The following is a 21,421-nucleotide window of genomic DNA, read 5'->3' on the forward strand; positions in this document are numbered from 1 at the left end:
CTGATAACGAGAGTGCAGGAGAGGACTTGGCTGTGACAGATCATCAGATTATCGGTCCCACCTCCAGCCATGGAGAGAAGCGCCGCCGTGATACAAGTCACAGGACACCAAAGAGACCTGTAGTAATTCTCAACCGCTAATAGATCAAACCACCAGATTCCCTTGTGAACAACCTAGTTCGCATTTGCAACACTAGTTACAACAACTCTCACGGAGGAACATGAGATACGAGAAATGAGAAATGAGAAATGATCAGACCCGTCCATAACCTTGAGGATTGGGATTCTCACCCAATGGAGCCCCACACGGTGGGCAAGGGGGGCTGCAACATGTACTTGTACAACACTTTCCATACATAATTAAATAGTGGCCTCTCTGTCAATTGATTGTTCCACATTCAGGGAAATAAATGAGAGAGAGAGAGAGAGAGAGAGAGAGAGAGAGAGAGAGAGTATTGACACATTCCCACTAAAGATGTGTATGGTCCATGCACATGCTGCATATTTGGCATTTATTACCCATCTCACATTGGCTAACAATAAAAATAATAAATTCAACAGTCATGTGCTACAACAACACATCTGAAAAAAACAAACGTTGAGAGAGAGACAGAGAGAGAGAGAGAGAGAGAGACGAATCAAGTCTGGGCATTTAGTTTTCACCATCTACACCTTACGACTAAGCTACCATTTGAATCAAATTAAGATACTAACTTCTTTCAACTGCGATTGCTTGCTCATTGGTTTTGCCTTTTCTGATTCTCCTTCACTGGTGGCACTCAGCGGAAGAAAAGATCCTTAATTTTTCCAAATCTCCAACCCATCTTGATTTCTTCATACAAAGAGGATAAAACGACGATTCTTTCCATGCACCTCAACACCCATCCCTATCCTCTGGGAGCCTTCTCATTTATGATCAAATGAATATGAAAAGCAAAAAAGAAATAAAATTTAGAAGCATACCGATACAACAAGATCCAATGGTGGTCCAGTACCTTGCAGCAGATATACCCCCCCCCCCCCAGATATGTCTGTCCTCTTGAAAATATCAGGCTTCTGGCTTGAATGCCATTTGCAACAACACCGCCCAAGGACTGAAGTTTCACTCAACTTTCTCTAGCAAGGATCACCATGACTTTCTTACGGGCTATGAAAAAGGTACCCGTCAAATCTAATTTCGGGCAAAAAAATGCCCACAGCCACCATCAGAACAGCTGATGCAACTTCTTCTAGTACAAATGCCTTACAAGATGGAAACAAATCGTGGCACATCATGTCTTCTCCCTGCAAGAGACCGATACATGTACAATGTATCAACATACTCATCCATGTCCACATTATCTTCATGCTTAATCACTTCCACCACCAGGTGAGGCAATGCTTGAGCAATCTGTTGGCATCCCTGATGGGACAACTTGCAAGCGGACATCCAAAGGAATCTCATATTGTAATAGTGGTGCAGACCAGAAAGTAGAGCTGCATCCCCGAATGGACTGTCTCTAATCTCAAGCTTCTGTAATTTGGGACAGCCCTCAAGCACATACTTCAACCCCATGTCACTATCACCAGCAAAAGCAACCGATAATGTCCTTACAATCTTCCCATATTTTCCAATGTAAGCAAAAGCTCTATCAGTCAATAAACCAGATACTGCAAGTCGAGTGAGCTTCTTGCAATTCATGACAATGGCTCCAAACCCTTCATCCATAGGTTCTCCAGTGACATGATCAGGCTGGTGGAGTCCCATTATGCAGAGACGGAAGGCCACAAGGTCTGGGCAGTTCTTTGACATAGCTATAACAGCAGCATTTGTCATCCGCGGGCAAAAATACAAAATAGATTGGAGCTTCCTGCAACCCTCTGAAATCGCTTGGAGGCCCACTTCAGAAACAGGGCCCTCGATGTCCTCCCTAGCTTCAAAAGGGAAAACCCGAAGCTCACGTAGTTCCTTGCAAGTTGTAGCCACAGCCTGAAGTCCTTCATCGCATATTGAATCAAGAACCTGGACAATGAAAACCAAAAACATTCTCAGAACACACATTTCATGGCAGTTTCTGTTTAAACAAGGGACCCAACAAAACACATACCCAGAAAGTCTGAAGCTTGTGGCAATTGCTTATAATTGGTTTGAGCTGTTCTGCGCTGATATTTGCATAACTAAAGTTCAGTGAAGTGAGATTGGCGCAGACGGGGTATATTGCAGGCAAATAATCTGGAATGATTTCCCTGAATCCAGATAGGCAAACTAATGATTTGCAAGCAGCAAACGCAGAGCCATAATCTAGTTCCAGTTCACCTTGAGCCACATCCTCCGATTGGCTAAATGAGCCTGTCCCAAGATGCGTGAGCTGCGGTGCTCGAACCATTAAACGGTATAGTTGCCCAATTGAAACGAACCTGTTTAGCCTAAGTTTCTTAAGTGATGGGGACCTAGTCACCAGCCTCTCCAGTGCATCAAAATCAATGGGAGATTCTACACAATCTAAAATCAGGGATTCAAGACATGTTTCGGTATCTGGAAAACACAAAATCCAATCCACTTCATCATCCGATACTTCTGATTCAATCAGATCAAGCACTTTGAGTTGCCTGTACACAAACAGAGCAGTACACAACATACTATAAGTCCACCAGACAACAACTTTCTCATCAGAAATTTCAATAATTTCAGTTCCACTCTTTTATATCCCCACTGCCCAAAAAAGCATCATTTAGACCAACAAACAGAAAAGACGAAATAAAAATCACCAACAATATCATAGCCAGCAAAAGTTCCAAAAGTTTATAGATCAAAAAGCTATATCCATAATCACTAAATTAATTCCCCAATATCACAGCATTGCTTAGATTCAGATATTGCTACAAAAATCCATTTAATTAAACAGACAAACAAATCCCAACCCAGCAAAAGACCAAATCTTGAAACAGCTTCTAGCTCCACAAAGATCTAAACATTCATTCCATAAACATGAATCAAAACAAAGTTTCAAACTTTAACAACCAACCGCTAACAAACAAACCAAATACCTAGAAAGATTAACAAACAATGCAATCAGATCTATGAAGGTGAAAAAACAACGTACCTGCACTTACTAGCCACAACAGCCAGTCCACTAGTACCAAACCCATCACAGCAAACAAGTACGAGCTCTTTGAACCCCGAAAATGACTCCGCAAGCAAAGCCAGATCATCATCTGTCACTGACATCCTCTTCAAATGAATCTTCTCTAACCAAGGGTAAGCCTTTGCCATAGCAGAGACCCAAGGCGCGAAGTGGGCTCCCCAATTAGGCGGCATCAGGTTAAAATCAGCAAACCTTGGCTTTCCTTTTAGCGTCACCGAACGGATTCGGGTAAACCGCGACGTAGCGCGTTCTGGAGACATCGCGTAGCAATTACCGATAAACAAATCGGATCGGGTCATAGCCTCGACCCGGTACCATAACCTACAAACCAATGACGCAGCGTTTCGGTCCTTACGTGAGGTTAAGAACCAGAGAACGTTTTCTAAGACGTTTTCGAGGACTTGGTCCGGGTATGGAGCTGAGTATTCGGGGATGGAAGACGAACCCGACCCGGACCCAGGAGTGCAGGTCCGTGTTGGGCAAGAATCGTTGGCGATTGAATCCGACGGCGGAGATCGGTCGTCGTCTTCTGACATGTCAGTTCGATCGTCTCTCATATAATTAGAGTCAGTGTCTGATGATCTAGGCTTTTTGTTGGTGATCATATAAATTTCAGAGGAAAAAAACAGTATGATTTTTCTTTCTTTCTTAAGGTTTTCGATTGGGGAAAGTTTTGAGTTATTTTTTTTTATCACGAGAGAAGTTGAGTCTGGGGTTATGGGCAGAGAGCGAGAGAGATAGAGAGAGAGAGAGAGAGAGAGAGATTAGTGAAGAGAGATTGTGGGGAGGATGCAAGGAAGTGAAGGAATTTGATTATTTAGAGTATAATTGGTGACAAGAAGGGTGTGAAGAGTAGTAGGCTGTGGTGTCTACTAGACTGAGTAGCATTGGGATTCTCCATGCTGCCTTCTTACTCTCTCTCTCTCTCTCTCTCATCTGCAATATCCAATGGCTCTCCACATTTCTCCTCCATTATTTGGGGGTTTTCTTCTCTTTCTCCCCTCCCCCTCTTTTTAACAAAAGTTTTTTTTTTTTTTTTGTCTTTTAATTACTCATCCTTCTCTCCTCACTCATTTCTTATTTTTTCTTTTTCTTTTGGTTTTGTTGAAATGGAGCATCTACAAAGTTTTTCTTGGTTTTGTGAAATGACCCTTTATTTTTTATTTCTTTGCGGATGGCTCTCTATTTTCTTGAATTTTTATTTTTATAATGCTTGTGTTTGTGATAAATTAATGACTAGATATCGCTCTCGGTAGGGTTAAAAATACGGTTTAAATAAAAATTTATTATATTTTATTTTATTTTTAAAAATTATTTTAAAAAGCAACCACAATTATATTCACAGACACAAGCCATAATTTACCGAGGTTATCTTCTAGTCTATTCAAGTTTTGTCATCACCCTCCTAGGAAAAAAAGATGATGGAATTCATTCTCATAATTAACTTCTTTATCTTATTAATAAAAATAAATCTATATCTATTTTGATAAATAAAAAGAAGAAGTAATATTCATGTTTTAAACAATAATATATATATATATATATAAATTTTGTATATTTATTTGATGACTGAGGTTTAGTCACATCCAATTATCCGTAATGGAAAACGAGTATGAAAAATATAGAGATAATTGAATGTGTAATATTTGGATTTTGACCTCGTTTGAATTATTATATTTGACCTCGTTCAAGGATGGACGGAGAATAGCCTGGCTAAAGTGAATATTTATGAAAATGAAGAAAGCGTGAATCGATGATTAGGGAAATATCAGGAGCGGTTTTCACGAAAAAAAAAGGTCTGTCTAGTCAACGGGTGGGAGTGGTAAATAACAGAAATATGACACTTTCTTTTCAAATGAACAAAAATAGAAGGATATTTTTGTAAGGATCCATTGTACTTCTAAGCAATAGCCTCAACTCTACGCGTTACTGGAGGAGAGTATAGTGCACGGCCCAATCAAAAGAAGTACCCAGAAGGTCGTTACTCAAGCTCCAGGACGAGCTACTTTGAACAAAGGCTGACACAACCGATGTGGCACTGTCAGATTTATGTCTTGTCCACGCGGAAACTATTCACGTGAAATCACGCTCTTAATCAACTTTTATATCTTTGTAGTCATGCAAATCTCACTCTTACACGAGCCTGTTAAAGTTTTCATTTTGGTACGTAGAACCTGTTTCTCCGTTGTTTGTTAAAATTTTATTTTATTTTATTTAAAATTATTTTTTTATTTTTAAATTATTTTAATATATTGAATCAAAAATAAATTTTAAAAAATAAAAATATTATTTTAATATATTTTAAAAAAATAACTGCTAATGGAATACTAAATAAAACGGGTAAGCATGACTTGTTTTTTTTCTTTCTTGGTAGTGGAATTGCTAACAACGGGTCGGAATAGGGGACTTAAAAACACCGGATTTTGGTGGATTTTTATTATAGTCATATTTACATCAAAAATCGAAAATAATATTTACATCATATAAATGTGCAGTGTATTCTCGTGAAACGGTCTTGGCCAGTGAAGAAACGACATCAACTACAATAATTAACTTTAACTATACACTAAAAGAGTTGGTGAATAACCAATCTGAAAATAGTATTTTACATCATGTACTTTTTTTTCTTTCTATTTTTAAACTTTTTTTCATTTAAATTCTTTTATAATTTGATTACATGAAAATAGGTTTTAAATTATTATAAAAATACAAAACTCAAAAATAAAGATCTAAAATGTAAAAACATAAAGAAAATATATAGTCAATCTTAAATTCACTATAATTTTTATTTTGGTTTTAAATTTTAATTTACTGGAAAATGGCTAGGAAGCAAAAAGTTACCGATTAAACCACATCTTATAGAAAAAACTTATAGTTCTTGGTGTTAACAGGTTCTATTTTACTATAAGAGTTTAATGATGGTTATTTTGAACCACCCTATTTAGAGTTTTTTTTCATTTTATTGATATTTTTTCTAGGTAATTTTGAGGTGTTTTGAGGTTATTAGGTGGTTTTATGAAGGTTTTTATAATATTTAATAGGTGTTTTTGGATGAAAATGAATTGAAAAATAAATTTTCAACCCAATCTCATTTTTTTTAGTCACTATAGTGGTGCCTAAATTATAAGTTGACACCTAGAAGACGACACATTATTTGTTTTGTTTTTAAAAAAAATAAAAGAAAAATGATTTAAAAAGGAAAAAAAGTATGGCTTAGGTGTATGGGCCTGCCTCAAGCCCAAACTTATTGATTCATCTAGGCCTGTACGCTTGGCCTAACTTTTTTATTTCAGTTTCATCATTTAAATTGAATTTTTAATGAATTTGTTTATTAGTATTTTCTTTTTTAATTTTATTATCTAATATTTGATTAATTTTATATTGCTCTTTATATTTTGTTATCATGTAATTAAATTAAAAAAAATATTGTTGAATCCATTAAAGTTTATAACTTAGATCATAAGTTTAACATGTTGACTTGTTAATCTAATATATTTTTCATCTTAATGTTTTTAAAAAATATTGTATTGAGTTATTTTTTTTTAAGTAAAACCATGTTTTTACTATCTATGTTGTCTTTGTCCCATGTGCCCAGATCTTTTTCTATCATTTGTATTTTTTATTTTGATTTTTTTATCTTTAAACATGTCAAGTCAATAGAGTTATTTTGAGATATTTTTCATATAACTTTATTTGAAACCTCAACTAAGCAAGGAATAAAGTCAAGATTTTTCAAGTTTGACCCCACTAAACTAGGTTTAATGACAACACCAGCGGGTTCCCTATCATTTAACATATATTTTTTACATTAAAAAAAGTTTTGCTCCGACCCATAACATAGCGTGACTAGTCATCTAATAAAAATCTAACAAAATTGCCACTAAAAAAACTCACTATTTGAAACATGAAACCCTAACCACCAATTTGAATTTATTCAAATCATCAATACCTATTAAGCTTAATTTTTGCTATCTTTCCTAGTGGTCAAGAAAGCAAACTAGAAAAACCTTTTGCAATTGGAAGATTTAGACTTGGATTTAATTATGCTTATCATTTTATAGTTATCCTAACATTTGTTTATGGGAAAAATACTATCATGTTTGATCTTCGCACCTGTAATTTACCTGACATTTCCCCTTCATACCCTGACTTACAAATTAAATTCAGAGGAAGAAAGATCTTATAACAATTTTCAAATCAGTTTTCTAAATTTATATACTTTGGATGTGACTTCTGACATCCACTCCTCATCACCTTCTTCTGTTGTTGCTGAGAGTAGTCTGATAAAGAAATAATGATATGCATCAAAAGATGTAGGTTATAAACGAATCAAGTTATAAAAGAATCAAGTATTTGTTATGTCAAGAATTGTACATCACGAACCAAAACTCATCACTTAACAAGAAGGGTATTAATATTGATCAAGATAATAATTACAATACATGTTAATATCAAACTTTCTTAAATTTAAACATTAAAGTCCATGTTGAGTTTGTACTAAACTTATTCTTACATTATTAATGTAACATTTTCACATTAAAAAAAATAAACTTAACTAAACATAATTAAAAGAAAAATATAAATAAATTAAATAATAACATAAATATGATATAAATTAACTAAGTATAATAAAGAAAATGATAAGTATAAATAAGAGATTAATGATAATATGACATGAAATAAAACTTGAATATTACAAAAATACAAAGAAAGAAAACAAGAGCATGAAACTTGATCTGAAAACCAAGATGTCTAAATGAATGAAAAATACCTCTTTTTATGGGTTTGAATTTAAAACTATTGATATGATGGCTAATTAATTTGGTGGCTAGACAAAATATTTTGATAACATCATAATTTGAACAAATGATCTTTATGAAAGTTGAAGGTATTTATATCATCTTTCCAACAACAAAAAAAGAATGAGATTATATGGACTTCTAGAACTCCAAATATGAGTTGAATATTGAACAATATTTAGGTTGCATGACAAACTCCAACTTCTATTTTGTTGCTAAGAATTGAACAGAAAAACAATATTATTGAGTATTAGGCTCTTCATGAATATTTTAGGGTTACATTCTAGCTTTCCATCAAGATAAACCACACCTGAATATGAAGTTGATAACTCCATTTATAACCTAAAAATAGAATGATCTTTCTATTTAAATAGAATTAGCCCAACTAGGATTTCTTCTCTAAGCCTAACCCTTTCTTTATCTCTTTACATAAACCTCAATTTCAATAATTAAACTCATCAATTATTCATTTAAATTAGAGATATGTATGTTTTACAAACCTACATTAAAAACCGAGTATTTACTATAAATTAAAGATACTTATATCATCAGATTGTTATTATAAATCATGTTTAAGTTAAGTAATTTAATGATATTGTAAGTGCAATATAATGATATAAAACCTTAATAAAAATACATTTTTAAGTATCTGTCAGGTCACAAGACATTGTTTGTTTATTATAACTTTTAATATGAAATGTTAAAAGTCAAGAATAATCATCTCTCTATGTCCATAAGTGTATAAAAATCTTTCAAGTGTCTATCATATTTCTATCAACATTAATACTGTGTAAGAGATATTCATCACTCATTATCTATATTTATGCTCAAGGGGTATATATGCCCCTAAATTATTCAGGTAAATGTTTTACTATTTTTATTATCTAAGTATTTGTATTTGTATTTTTAGAGTATTTATCATACAAAAACAAGAGCAAAAATTCTTGTTCTTAGAATTTAAAGTATATTTTCTTATTTATTACAATCTCTTACTAAAAATAATTGATTATATCATTGGAGGATTCCTAAACCCTACAAAAAAGAACTATCTTGCAGGTATTATGTTTTGTACCACTATTTTTCAATTTCTTTAACTCTGGATAAGAGAATAATGACGTGAATATATAATTACTCGTTATCTAAACACTTGAAAACCTGAATTCTGAATGTATTGGATTTTAAAATATAATAACACGCAAATAAATTTTTCTTGTTCATTTGTTTCCAATATCAAACATTGTCTACTCAGGAACTCCATTATCAGACTGATTTCTAATAAGAGGCTATATATATATAAAACTTCATGTACTCTCTGTCTTCCAAAGTCGAAGCCTCTATTTTTCATAACAAAATGCACTTAAGCCAACAGAAGATCCAAAATGGAAGCCAGAAGCCAGGTTTAAAAGTATATATCGTGGTGGTGACGTTGTTATACGAGTGGGTAGTGATGCCCGGAGAACACACGATCAAGCAAAAGTGAACCCACCCACGGCCGAAACACTACTAGGCCTCTGGAAACAAAATTCAATAAAATAAAAGAAACTTCTTCCATGAAAGATTATGGGCCGATTATTTAGTCAGAAAAGAGAGGCTAGTATTAGTGGATAAATAAAACATGTCGTTGGGTTTGATAAAAGCCCATTCAATATCCGGACTTCTCTTTCAAGTTTCAATTACCTTCTAGTAATCGCATTAAACACATCGGGTCCATAGATTCCTTCCTTCAACCCGGAGAAAATCATAATCAAAATAGGAAGCCTATACAGAAACTCCATTTACCACTAAAAATATCTTTTCTTTTCTTTTTCTTTTTTTGAGTATAGTAAATATTGTTTTTTAAAGTATTTTTTATTTTAAAATATATTAAAATAATATAATTTTTTTAATTTAAAATTTATTTTTAATATTAAAATAATTTAAAATTAAAAAAATTAAAATTTTTAAAAAATATAATTGAAATACATTACCAAACAAAACCAAAATATATCCGAATCTATAAAATTTAACCGTCGACCCAGGTTCCCCTCCCCTCGCTTCATAGGTCTATGCTACAAACTCTTTTTCACATTATTTTTCTGGCTCCTAATCTTATTTCTCTCTCGTCTTTCTGTTAAACAGATCCAAAGTCCAAGCAACAGAATAAAAATAAAAATAAAAATGAATCAAAGCAACGAAGAGGTCGATCAAACCAGGAAACCTCAATCATCATCAGATTTAGAATCTGAAAAGCTCGCGGAGGTCGAGGACAAGTACAAGAACATCAATTCTCATACCTCTGATTACGCTCCCTACCCAAAGCTAGACCCTAAAGACGTCGCTCCTTCTCCTGAGAATTGGGCCAACCTATCCACGGGATCAACAACACAGTCTAAACCTCCTGGCCCATCTCCTATCGCCGGAACCGCTGCCACTACCATGCCGGCCGAGTCCAATCCCTACGTGTCTCCTGGTCCCGTTGCTCCTTCTTCCTCCAAGAGTAATTTGCTTCAATTACTATTTAATTTATTGTTTTTTTTAAAAAAAATTAATCAATTAAATGGCGTTTCGGATCTTCTCTGAGCAGATACAGTGGAGGCGGTGAAGGATGTGTTAGGGAAATGGGGAAAGAAGGCGGCAGAGGCAACGAAGAAGGCTGAGGATCTTGCTGGCAACATGTGGCAACACTGTATGCTGTTTTTTTGTTCTTTTTTTTTTCTATGTTTGTGCTAGGGTAAATGCCGATGCTATTTGATTTGTTCGGCAACTATTACCTTTTGGGAGACTGAAATGATAATAATGTTATATGGCCCGCTTCTGCATTTGATGAACTATTTATGATGGATATGCATTCTTTTCCTTGCATGATTAACGTAGAACTCTAGTCATGCTCTCTCTCTTTTTTGTTAAGATGTTGGGTGAAATTCCCCGCCCCCTTTATCCTCTCCTGACTATTAATTGTGGTTCTATTGCGTTTTGATGTTTTGTTGCAACTTGATGTTTTTGAAAAGATGGTTTTTCGTTACAATATTGTTGGCTTCAAGCATCTTTATCAGACCTTTTCAGCTTAATTGTCTACACTTGATTGACTAAATTTCATGTTTAGCCATCTTCTCAGTGAACTTTTCTCATTTAAAAATGCTTTTTGACCAGTGAAGACAGGCCCTAGTTTTGCTGATGCTGCTGTGGGGAGAATTGCTCAGGGAACCAAAGTTCTTGCAGAAGGTGGTTATGAGAAGATTTTTCAACAAACTTTCGAGACCGTTCCCGAGGAGAAACTTGTGAAGACATTTGCATGCTACCTATCCACTTCTGCCGGTCCAGTTATGGGAGTTCTATATTTGTCAACAGCAAAGCTTGCGTTCTGCAGTGACAATCCTTTGTCTTACAAAGTTGGTGAGCAATCTCAGTGGAGCTATTATAAGGTATGCGCATTGTGCTTTTCATTATTTTGGCAACATAGTTTATATATCCATGCTATAGGAGCCAACCATGCGTGACCAGTCTTCTGGCAATGGATATTTTACAATCCTTTACACACTGGGAAAACTGTTTTTCTCATTTCGGGTCATCACCATGAATATTCCATCTCCAATGACTGCAAGAATTATATTATTGGTTTAATATACAGATTTGTTTTATTTGCTAGGAAGAATAAGAAAATGCCTTGAGAATCCAGTTTACAATATGAAAATCCTTGATTCAAGTGAGAAGCATGTGCATGAAACCTTTGACAATTTATGCATTTACTCACGACCTTTCAAGCTAACAAATCTTTTAGTTGATAGCATTGCATTAAGAATTTTTTTTTATATAGAGGTTGAGTATTTACTAGTCACAAGTTAACGAATCCTCCATGCTGACTCGCAGTCTATGCTGGATGGTTTCATCCTGCAGATGTCATGGTTATTAACATGTTATATAAAGTATTCTCTTGTTGTCATTCAAATATTTCTCAAAGACCAATGTGTAGTGTGGATGCGTGTTATTAAGGGGGATCTTTTCTGTAGTCTGTTTATAGTACAACCATTAGTTGATACTTTTGAGGACTTATCCGCCCTTGCCTTGCATCTTGTTTGTTAATTATCAATCCAAGATACCATGTCACTTTGAGGATCTAAGAAACCTCAAGCAGTTTTCTTAGTGGTCATGCTTTGCTAAGTTTCCTGGTAGACAACTCTGACAATGCTCCATTGTCTCCAAGATTAATGCTGATGATCGTAGTTATTTTTCCACATATTGTTCTGTTGCTACATTCATTGATGAATCAATAGTGATTGACTATGACATGGCTATCTACAGCTATCGAAGGGTGGAGCAAAATCTTTAACTTAGAATCTTGATGTTTCATAATTATCCATGGAATCTTTCATACTAAAAGACTTTGCTCAAGTTTTATCTGTGGCATAAAAAATAACTTTTTTGAGAGAAAAACCCTCTCTTCTATCCAGGAAAACTTATGTTGCTGAAAATAAACCATAGCAACATGTAACTTGCAGTGCCAAGTCCTCTTTTGCTTTGGACCCGGGGATTTGGTGCACATGCATTGTTGTTGCAATTTTGCTTGTTGACCTTGAGGGGATTAACAAAACAAGTGATTTTTATCAATGCTGCTGCCTTTTCATTTAAACAACTGTATTAGAGCACTGGCTTCTCCTCCAGTTAAACAAGCAGAGGATTTTATAAATGTGGAAATAGGATCTGATGTAATTGGAATTTACTGGCTCTTTGCTTGTTACTGATTATATCCTAATGTAGGCTAACATGCATACCTTTGTCTGGTCCTCTTGCTTTTGGAATAAAATCTAGTTCTAATCTCATCAAGTTTCTTATCTATATCATTCTTTTCTGTGTATGTACGCAGGTTGTTATTCCATTACATCAGCTGAAGGCTGTCAATCCATCCACTAGCAAAGTCAATTCAGCTGAAAAATATATCCAGATTATATCTGCTGACAACCATGAATTTTGGTTCATGGGTTTTGTATACTATGATAATGCTGTTCAAAGTCTTCAACAAGCATTGGAGCACCCCGCTCCATGATGTGTATTGAGCATTGCAGCACCACTCCTTACGATGCAATTAGGCCTGCAATTTCCATCATGTCCCCAAGAAGAACATTACGCTGCAATTTGTAGATAAAAATTGATAGTTGTGCAGAATCTGGAATACAATGGGAAACATATACATGCATGTTGCGTGCGCTTGTGAAATCGATGTGGTATTCCTCTGTCATCCAAACATTGATTGTTATTTTTAGTTGTGATATGATGCGTGTTGTCAGATTAATAGTTAAATCTATGAGAAACAAGCTTCGTGATTCCATACATTTTTTTTTTTCTGAACTCCTTATTTCCGTACCTTCTCCCCCTGCACTGAGGATCATTATGAATAGCTCCTACAGCATATTTCTACCTTTCTGCTTAAATTCTCCGGTGAGATGAGAGGATTGCGTCGGTTTGATGTGAAGTGACTTTGCACGCATCCAAGAAGACGGATTTCTAATGCTCGACTACACTTCGACTAGGATTTACGATAGAGTAAACCAAGCCTGGCCTAGAGTATAGTTTGGCCCAGCCTTACCAAGCAAATATGGTAATGCGATAACCTGATAAGCACTAGCAGGCCTAGAAATACGTCGGAATCCCATGTAGGGTCCTGGATTGACAACCCATCCTGAATTCGGTCAGTGCCCAGGACATCTTTCTGTCTGAGTCCCAACTGGCAAGCTGAAAAGAGGATAACCTAACACGACTAATGGCAGATAGACTTGAAATTCATCAATAGCATGGCCCCTTGTTTGAACCTCACAAAACATCATTTCTGCTTTTGTTGCATTGCCGATTTTTATATATTTTTTAGTACATTTTGAAAAAAATAATAATTCAGAAACGTCCAAGACCGCTTAAGAAATCCCGTGATTAATTTAAGAAAATATGAACCAGACCTCTTAAAACAAAAGCAGTCAAGCTGAATATTTTATAGTAAACAAGACTGATGACGAAGAGCAGGTTGATGTGTGGCGGTCAGAAAGCTACTTGAGGACAGTCAATTATCGCCAGAATTATGAAGGGGATAATTTTTGGCCTTCTGCCCTCAGAAAAAAACAACCCGCGAAACAGCGAAACAGCTAATAAAATGTGCATCCACTGATATACAGGAATTTTTATTTTTTCAAGGTAATATATTCTTTTTAAACACCGCTATTTTAAATTCATCTGAAACTGAGTTCCAATTCATTACTTAATACTTAGTCAAGCTAAGTTTAATAACTTTACAAATAATAAATCACAATTTATCTGAGTATAATATGAAAATAATGATGTCCTTGTACTACATTTAATATTAAAAAAAAATCAATTTTTTTCTTAAGAAAATGAGACAATGCAGACAGATTCGAAATTTACTTACAAGTTTGATGTCCTTCAAAATTTTGTGGGTGAATTCTTACATGACTGTTATTTTATATCATTAGGAGATACCAAGTAAATGTGTCAAACAACTAGTTTGATTAATAAATCTAAATTGTTGAGTGAAATGTTGTCAATAATGATTTTATACTATTTATTAGGCATTTTTTTACGTCAGAAATATTTGAAATATAAATTTACATAAATCCAGTAGTACTTAAAAATTTGAACATGCACACCACTTGCTTGTGATTGATTTTTTAATTTTTTAACCACTTAATCATTAAAATTCTAATATTATGTTAAATAATCAGTATAACTAAAAAAATTATGATATTTAGTGAAACTCTAATAATAATTTTATATTACTATTTAATAAAATATTATGAGAAATAGAGTGTATATATATATATATCATAACTGAACCTTTAGTAAATGAATAGTAAGAAATGTAACTTCTCATGCTATGTTGCGTGTAGGATCAAAAAAAATTTGAAAGTGAAAAATAATATCTAGGCTATGAAATTTTTTTTGGCATTGTCATTAAACTAGGTACAACAAGTTACATTTGAAAATTCCCAACCTGACTCTTTGCCTAGTACAAGTTTTAAATTAAATTATGGGAAAGTTGTCTTAATGTGACTTTGTCAACTTAACGGGTTCAAAGGCAAAATAATAATAATAATAAAAAAAATCAACAGTCCAGGTTAATTCGTGTTAACCTATCAAATTTGTGACTCGAGTCATGGACTCTACTGATTCAATTTTTTTTCTATTTTATTACATGATAAAAAAATAAAAACCCATTCAAAATCAATTAAATATTAAAAGATAAAATAAAAAAATTAATAAAAAACCTAACATTAAGCGATAAAAAGAAGCTTATGCACGCAAACTTGAATGAGCCAGCGTGCGTAAGCCTTTTTTTAAAAAAGCTTAGGCACACAGGCATGAGGTAGGCTTAACATGAGTGAGCCTTGTTTTTTTTTTTTTTTAAAGAGTGGATAATAAGTTATCTGTCCTTATTAAAAAAAAACAATAGCAGATGATTAACCGAAATCCATCTACCAATGTGGTGGCTAAAAATTCTAGGAGTGAGTTTTTTAGGTTGAAAATTTTTTTTCAACCTATTTTTATTTATAAACACCTAATAAATAACCTTAAACCATCTAACAACCCCAAAATACCCTAAAATCACATAAAAAAATAAAAACCAACCAAATCAAAATGGAACCCGATCTTTTTTTTTAGGTGTGTTTATAGACAAAACTCATAATAATCGAACTTTTCTTATTGAATAAAACCATTTAACACCAAGAACGATGAGTTTCATTACTAAAAATTGGCTAAACCAACCACTTTCACTCTCCTTGTTGTTTTCAAGTGAATCTCTCATCTCTCTAACTCAATGATTGAAAAATAGATAAAATTTGTTACTTAATTTCTTCATATTTTAGTTTCTTATCTTTCAGTTTTATATTTTAACCATAATTTCAAGCTAATTTCTTCTAATTGGGCTATAGAAGGGTTTGATTAAAAAAAAATTGAATTGTTTCATTGTTTATATAAACAATGAAACCAACCCATTTGTTTTAGTTGTTTTTTTAATTCCCATACTACATGCCCAAAGATAAATAATTCCAATTTGTAATGATCTGATTTTGTTATGGTAATTTTTTTTCTGTGTTTTAGACAAGGTGTCTGGGAGATAAGGTAAAGTGAATCGAGGTAGGTTGCCAAAGAAGCAATGACTAAGATTATTGAAGGAAAAATGGAGGGCTTGGATCTCTTGAGCTAAGGAGGCAACACATGTCCCAGTGAGGATAAAAATGGTAGTGTCCTAGTCGTCAAAGAAATATCAAATTCAAATTAGCTCAAATCTATTTATAATTTTCCGAATCAGTTCAAATTCAAATTGTTGTTTAGATTCAATTTTTGAATTTCCAATTTTTGTATAAAGTGAAACGTTATTGAGGGAGTTAGTATTCATAATAAATTAAGCTTAATTAGTTTAAGAGTCCTGGACAACCTTGAAACCGTCAAGAAATATTTTTCTTTTTTAATTGAGTCCTTGTTTCTTGTAATTAAGTTTCTTTTATAAAATTCAATAAAGTCCCTCATTAATTATTTCTTCCAAATTTGCTCTTCAAATATTGGATTTACTACATAATGACTGGTTATTTAAGTCTTGCAATTGAAATTAACATATACTAACGTTAAATTACTTAAGAGGACATCAAATCCGTACATCTCATGCCAATTGTCAAATCTCTGTTTACTTTCTTTGACGAGTGTGTTAGTTTTTCAGGTTAAAAAATATTTTTATTTTTTTATATTTTTAATTCGTTTTAATATGTTAATATTAAAAATAAAATTTAATAAATAAAAATATTATTTTAATGTATTTTTAAATAAAACATATTTTAAAAAAACACATACTTTAAAAAGCAATTATCATCGTAATCTCAAACACCATCTCTCAGCCAAAGGGAATTAAATGCATGTGTAAACGCTTGGTCATTTCTTTTGGGATCAGAACACAGAGCCTTTCATGATCATTGTGAACTCTATAATTATCTTACTAAGTTTTCTTGTTCTTCTGTTGGCGTTTATTTTTTTTTATTTTTTGGTAATAAAGAACACTCATTCACGAGTATAATTACGATTCAATGATAGTGGGCACCCCATTTTGATTTTAGAGATTCGCCTTTTGTACTGTCAAATATTCGAGCTCATCATGTCATCCCCGCTGCATATTACAAGAAGCCTGGTGATTGATTAATTTTGATGAAAACTAGCCAGCTAACTAGTAATCTCCAAATATTAATCGTTTATTTTCCCTACTTTTCCTTCTGCTGTTGTCGCTTATGTGGTACTTGAAGGGATTGGAAAAACTAAATTGAATTTTCATGGAACAAGCGATGTTGGTGGTCACGGAGGAGGCATCTTAACCTGTCAGCCCGTATAAAGAAAGAGCTGATTGCGATGCATCTTTAGTCCTTAGCATCCAAAAATAGCCCTGACTTGCAACAATGGGATTTTACTTTTATCCAACCATACCCTACACCCATACAAGTTTCTGGCATTTTGCTTCGTCAATAAATATAATGTACTGAAGTAAAATCGCATCCACCGATGTCCTTAAAAATCTTGGGAGCTTGTAGAGGGAAATAATTCACGTTTTGTTTCTGAAAAACATTCTAGTATATATATATGACGACTACGTAAAGCACTTAGGCTATGAAATTCACTTGCTGCGCACCAGACGTGCTGTATAATCGACTCTCTTTTTTTCCTTTCCTTATTCCAAATAACTGTGTGCGTGCGTGTCTTTTGTTCCTTGGCAATCAATCGAAATGAAAGACTTCATGCAGAATTACAGCTCATCAAACCCTAAAAATAAGGAACAAGAATTTTGTTTTTTATCCGTCGGTGTGATGATTTTTAACATCAACATGCTTGCATATAATTACCTCAAGTTTCCTAGTTAAGAGAACTGAAACGCAGTGTACAAACTTAGTAAAATAATCAATTCCTTTTGGATAGAAAAAGAGCTGTTGTTAGTTGTTACTGTTAGCATATATGTGTGTGTGTGTGTGTGTGTGGATGGCAGGAGATGAGTTTAATGAGGTTCAGAGATGTTGTAATCCAATGAAAAGAGCTTTGGTCTTCTTCTGTGGTTAGAAGTTAGATGCAACCACATACATTAGCTGTAATGTCAGTCCCCATTTATTATTGTTCCGTTCTCTTTTTTGGACGACAGAGCCCACATGTCCCTCGACGGAACAGAATAAAAAGCAAGCAACATAACATGAGACCGAACTTGAGATCGTTTTTCCGACAGCTTCAAATGTCTTAGCAGCCTCTCTATTCATTACTTGCCTTTCTCCAACATCTACTTGTCTATATGTATAATATGCCCGAGTTTCCACTTTCCACTTCTCACTTCACCTACACATTTGTTTAGCTTCTTTATGCATTGCATTTCTTTTTAGAGAAAAATAGACAGCCTCTCTTTTTTTTTATAGTAAACGAGTGAATTATATATTAAATAGTCCCATCAAGTAGGTGAACTGAATGAAACATAAATACAATGAGAATAGGCAGCCTCTCTCAATTATCCAAGCAGTTATTTAGTATTCTTAAGATAAATCAATTCTTGTCTCCAAATATTGTGATGCATGGGAGGACTCATGGGGAAAACGATGATCAAATGATTAGTGTGTGTGTGTGTGTGTGTGTATAAATTAGCAAAATAATGGGGCGACCTCCCAATTAATTAAGCTTGGGGAATTTGTCGACTGAAACTGATCCATTTTAAGTGTATATATATGTAGGCTATACCCTTCATACCAAGAAAAAAAATTAAAGTGAAATCTATGATTAAAATTAAAGAAATTAAAGCCTACTTTTAAAAGGTATTTTGAGTCTTCCTTCCATGTGCATGAGTAAATGGCAATCACAAGGTCTGCAAAAATGACTGGAAAAGACTGTGATATAGTACTGCTGTGTTAATAAGCAACCACTTTCCAACTTTAATTGCCTTGCTTTAATTTCCCAAGTACTTCGAGGAAAAAAAATATAGAGGAAGCGGAAGAAGCATGAAAGAATTGATTAAACATGAAGGAATTGATTAAAAGATGGCTCGGGATCACCAAAGTTAAACGAAGATTATTAACTTGTTATATATATATATATATATATATGTATATAAAAAAATTGAAGTTGGTAAAAACTGTAGGCAAGAGAAAGTGAGAAAGCAATTAATGGAGGATTAGGTATGAAGATGGTACATGAAGAAATGAACCGAGTTTTCGCACGAAAAATGGAGTAGAGATCGAGTGCTATATATTGACATTCGATTCACAACAACCCTCACTATTAGCTAGGGATCCACCACTGTTGTGAGCACGGTTGTCCACAGCCCTTTTTCAGTGGTTTTGAGCTCTGCTCATGGTATATCAAGTCGAAGTGTGTAGAGTGCAAACGCAAATTACTAAGAGAGAGGGAGGGAATTGATTAAGGAGAAGGTGACAGTTGTGAAAGGCAACAAGAAATTGCAGCTTTGCATGCCAAACACGTCTTGATTCAATTCGGGATTCTCTTCGATCATCGCCACATGATACTAACTTACAAACCCATCAGTTTTTGGCTTTGTTTATGCACTCATCTTTCATGAATTAGACAACTGAGTTGATATACATATATATATATATATATATATATATATAATTCAAGGATATGATAGTGTGGTTGTTTTCCAAGGATTTTCTCAGGTCGAGTAATTATTTTCGATTTCGTAATTGAGATTCAAGGAAAACAGGTAACCATTTAAATTAAACAAATGACTAGCTAGGTTTCAAATAGGCTTAAATTAAATAAAGAAACTACGTACAGTTAGAAGATGCTGCGATTTGAGCAATGGCCCATCATCAACAACGTATTCAGAATAACAGTCGTGATGAAACTAAAAGGAGAGAAGAAACTAAAACAAAACAAAAGAAAATAAAAAATTGCCACTAGCTAAGAACCCTAGTTAAATTGACATCACAACTTTTCCAATATTCCCCTTCCAAATTGCACTAGTGATGACTACTTCTCAGTATCTCCATGACACCAATAAGTAAGTAGCTAATCACCAGTTCCTGGAAGAAGGAGATGACCATGATAACAAATGCTGGTCTTTCATGTTCCAAAATTTTTTAGGGTTTCTTACCAAGGGTGTGCTTGTTATTATGCATCCAGACCTTGAGCACATGCCGCTTCACCCCAGTCTCCGCACAAAACTGCTCCACAGCAGCCTCATCGTGTTTCTGGATTCTCCAACCAAGCCTCTCCGCGAAAGCCAACATCTTTTCTTTCTGCTCCTGCGTAAACTTTGTCCTATGCCTCTTCTTTGAACTACTACCGCCTCCTCCTCCACCACCACCGCTACTGCTCGGATTAGACACGTCCTCCTCTTCCCTACTATACCCACCAGCAGCAGCAGCACCCCCACCAGAAGCAGCCGGCAAGGCTAGTGGCCTTGACTGCGGGGTTGGTGTCAAGTGATGAAGATACCCGGTCGGTGGGGGAGCACGATAGCAAGGAGAGAATTGTGGCTGTTGCTGGTGGTGATGGCCGTGATATAATATTACCTCACCTCCACCTCCACCTCCCTCAGACTCTTTGCGATGGAAATTACGGTGGCAATTACACGCTGCACATTTAAGTGCATCCAAAGTACCTTCTTCCCCCGCGGCCATGAATTCACCACAACCATCAAGTGCGTGTCCACCGATTCCCACCGCATGGTTTTTTTGACACTCTCTGTATCTGATTGAAGATTTTCTTGTGTTTGTGTTTGCCGTTGCTGTTGAAGCACCTTCTCCTCCACCACCTGCAGGACCAATTTTTGACCGAGCAGCAACTGAGTTGCTAATTGAGTCATAACCCGGTGGCATCACCGCCATCCCCGTCATTTCTTCTTCTTGGTCTTCGTGCTCGTCAAACTCCATATTTTTCCCACTCTCTCTGATCTTTTCTTTTTTTTGTTCCTTTCTTTCTCTCTTGGTCTACACTGATGGTGCTTTCTTTTTTGTTGATAGAGAAGATCTACATGGCATGGCCGGTGCTTTTTGTGAGCCGATCCACCCTATAATAACCAAGTGAAGAAGCCGTTGATAAAAGCTCGTATTTATATGGGATTAATATGTGTATAAAAGATTAAAAAATAATTCAAAAATAATAACAACAGTAATACAACTGCTTTTCGTTTTTTAGATCATAAGAAGAGAAGATAAGAGGTTAAGGAGAGTGTGGTCATCGATTTCCTGGCCTGCAGAAAAGAGGTGTCTTACTCGAAAGCCTTACATAGTTTCGTATATATGCTTTCCATTTTCTCCTTCTTTAACCATTAACATTTTACTGGGAATACTATTCCCAGTAAATATAAATATATTATAAGTACTCCCAGTACAAAGGTAATTTCCAATGTCTGTCTCTCCTTTTCTTTTCCTCTTAATTAGGAGATCTATGCATACATAAGTGTTTGGATTGAATTTTAATTTATTTTTTAACTAAATTTTTTATTTTAAATTAATTCTTTTAATGTTTTTATCATTTCAATATG

General features: G+C 34.5%; 3 protein-coding genes across 3 annotated transcripts; 1 reads left to right on the forward strand and 2 right to left on the reverse strand.

The window, feature by feature from the left end:
• Positions 1 to 469: 469 nt before the first annotated feature.
• LOC133691281 (transport inhibitor response 1-like protein) lies at positions 470 to 4,116 on the reverse strand. Its single transcript, XM_062111713.1, has 3 exons — positions 3,083 to 4,116; positions 2,087 to 2,588; positions 470 to 2,001 (listed from the first exon to the last, which is right to left on the reverse strand). The coding sequence occupies exons 1-3, from the start codon at positions 3,727 to 3,729 to the stop codon at positions 1,243 to 1,245; spliced, it is 1,908 nt and encodes a 635-aa protein (XP_061967697.1). The 5' UTR covers positions 3,730 to 4,116; the 3' UTR covers positions 470 to 1,242.
• Positions 4,117 to 9,943: 5,827 nt separating this feature from the next.
• On the forward strand, positions 9,944 to 13,229 carry LOC133692834 (GEM-like protein 1). Its single transcript, XM_062113982.1, has 4 exons — positions 9,944 to 10,399; positions 10,487 to 10,588; positions 11,053 to 11,324; positions 12,764 to 13,229. Exons 1-4 carry the CDS (start codon positions 10,081 to 10,083, stop codon positions 12,941 to 12,943), a joined length of 873 nt encoding a protein of 290 aa, XP_061969966.1. The 5' UTR covers positions 9,944 to 10,080; the 3' UTR covers positions 12,944 to 13,229.
• A 6,434-nt stretch (positions 13,230 to 19,663) lies between these two features.
• Positions 19,664 to 21,149, reverse strand: LOC133691813 (zinc-finger homeodomain protein 2). The gene has a single exon (XM_062112408.1). The coding sequence runs from the start codon at positions 20,805 to 20,807 to the stop codon at positions 20,013 to 20,015; it is 795 nt and encodes a 264-aa protein (XP_061968392.1). The 5' UTR covers positions 20,808 to 21,149; the 3' UTR covers positions 19,664 to 20,012.
• Between the last annotated feature and the right edge of the window lie 272 nt (positions 21,150 to 21,421).

The sequence above is a fragment of the Populus nigra genome, chromosome 4 (genome assembly GCF_951802175.1).
Source record: "Populus nigra chromosome 4, ddPopNigr1.1, whole genome shotgun sequence".
Taxonomy (NCBI): Eukaryota; Viridiplantae; Streptophyta; class Magnoliopsida; order Malpighiales; family Salicaceae; genus Populus; species Populus nigra.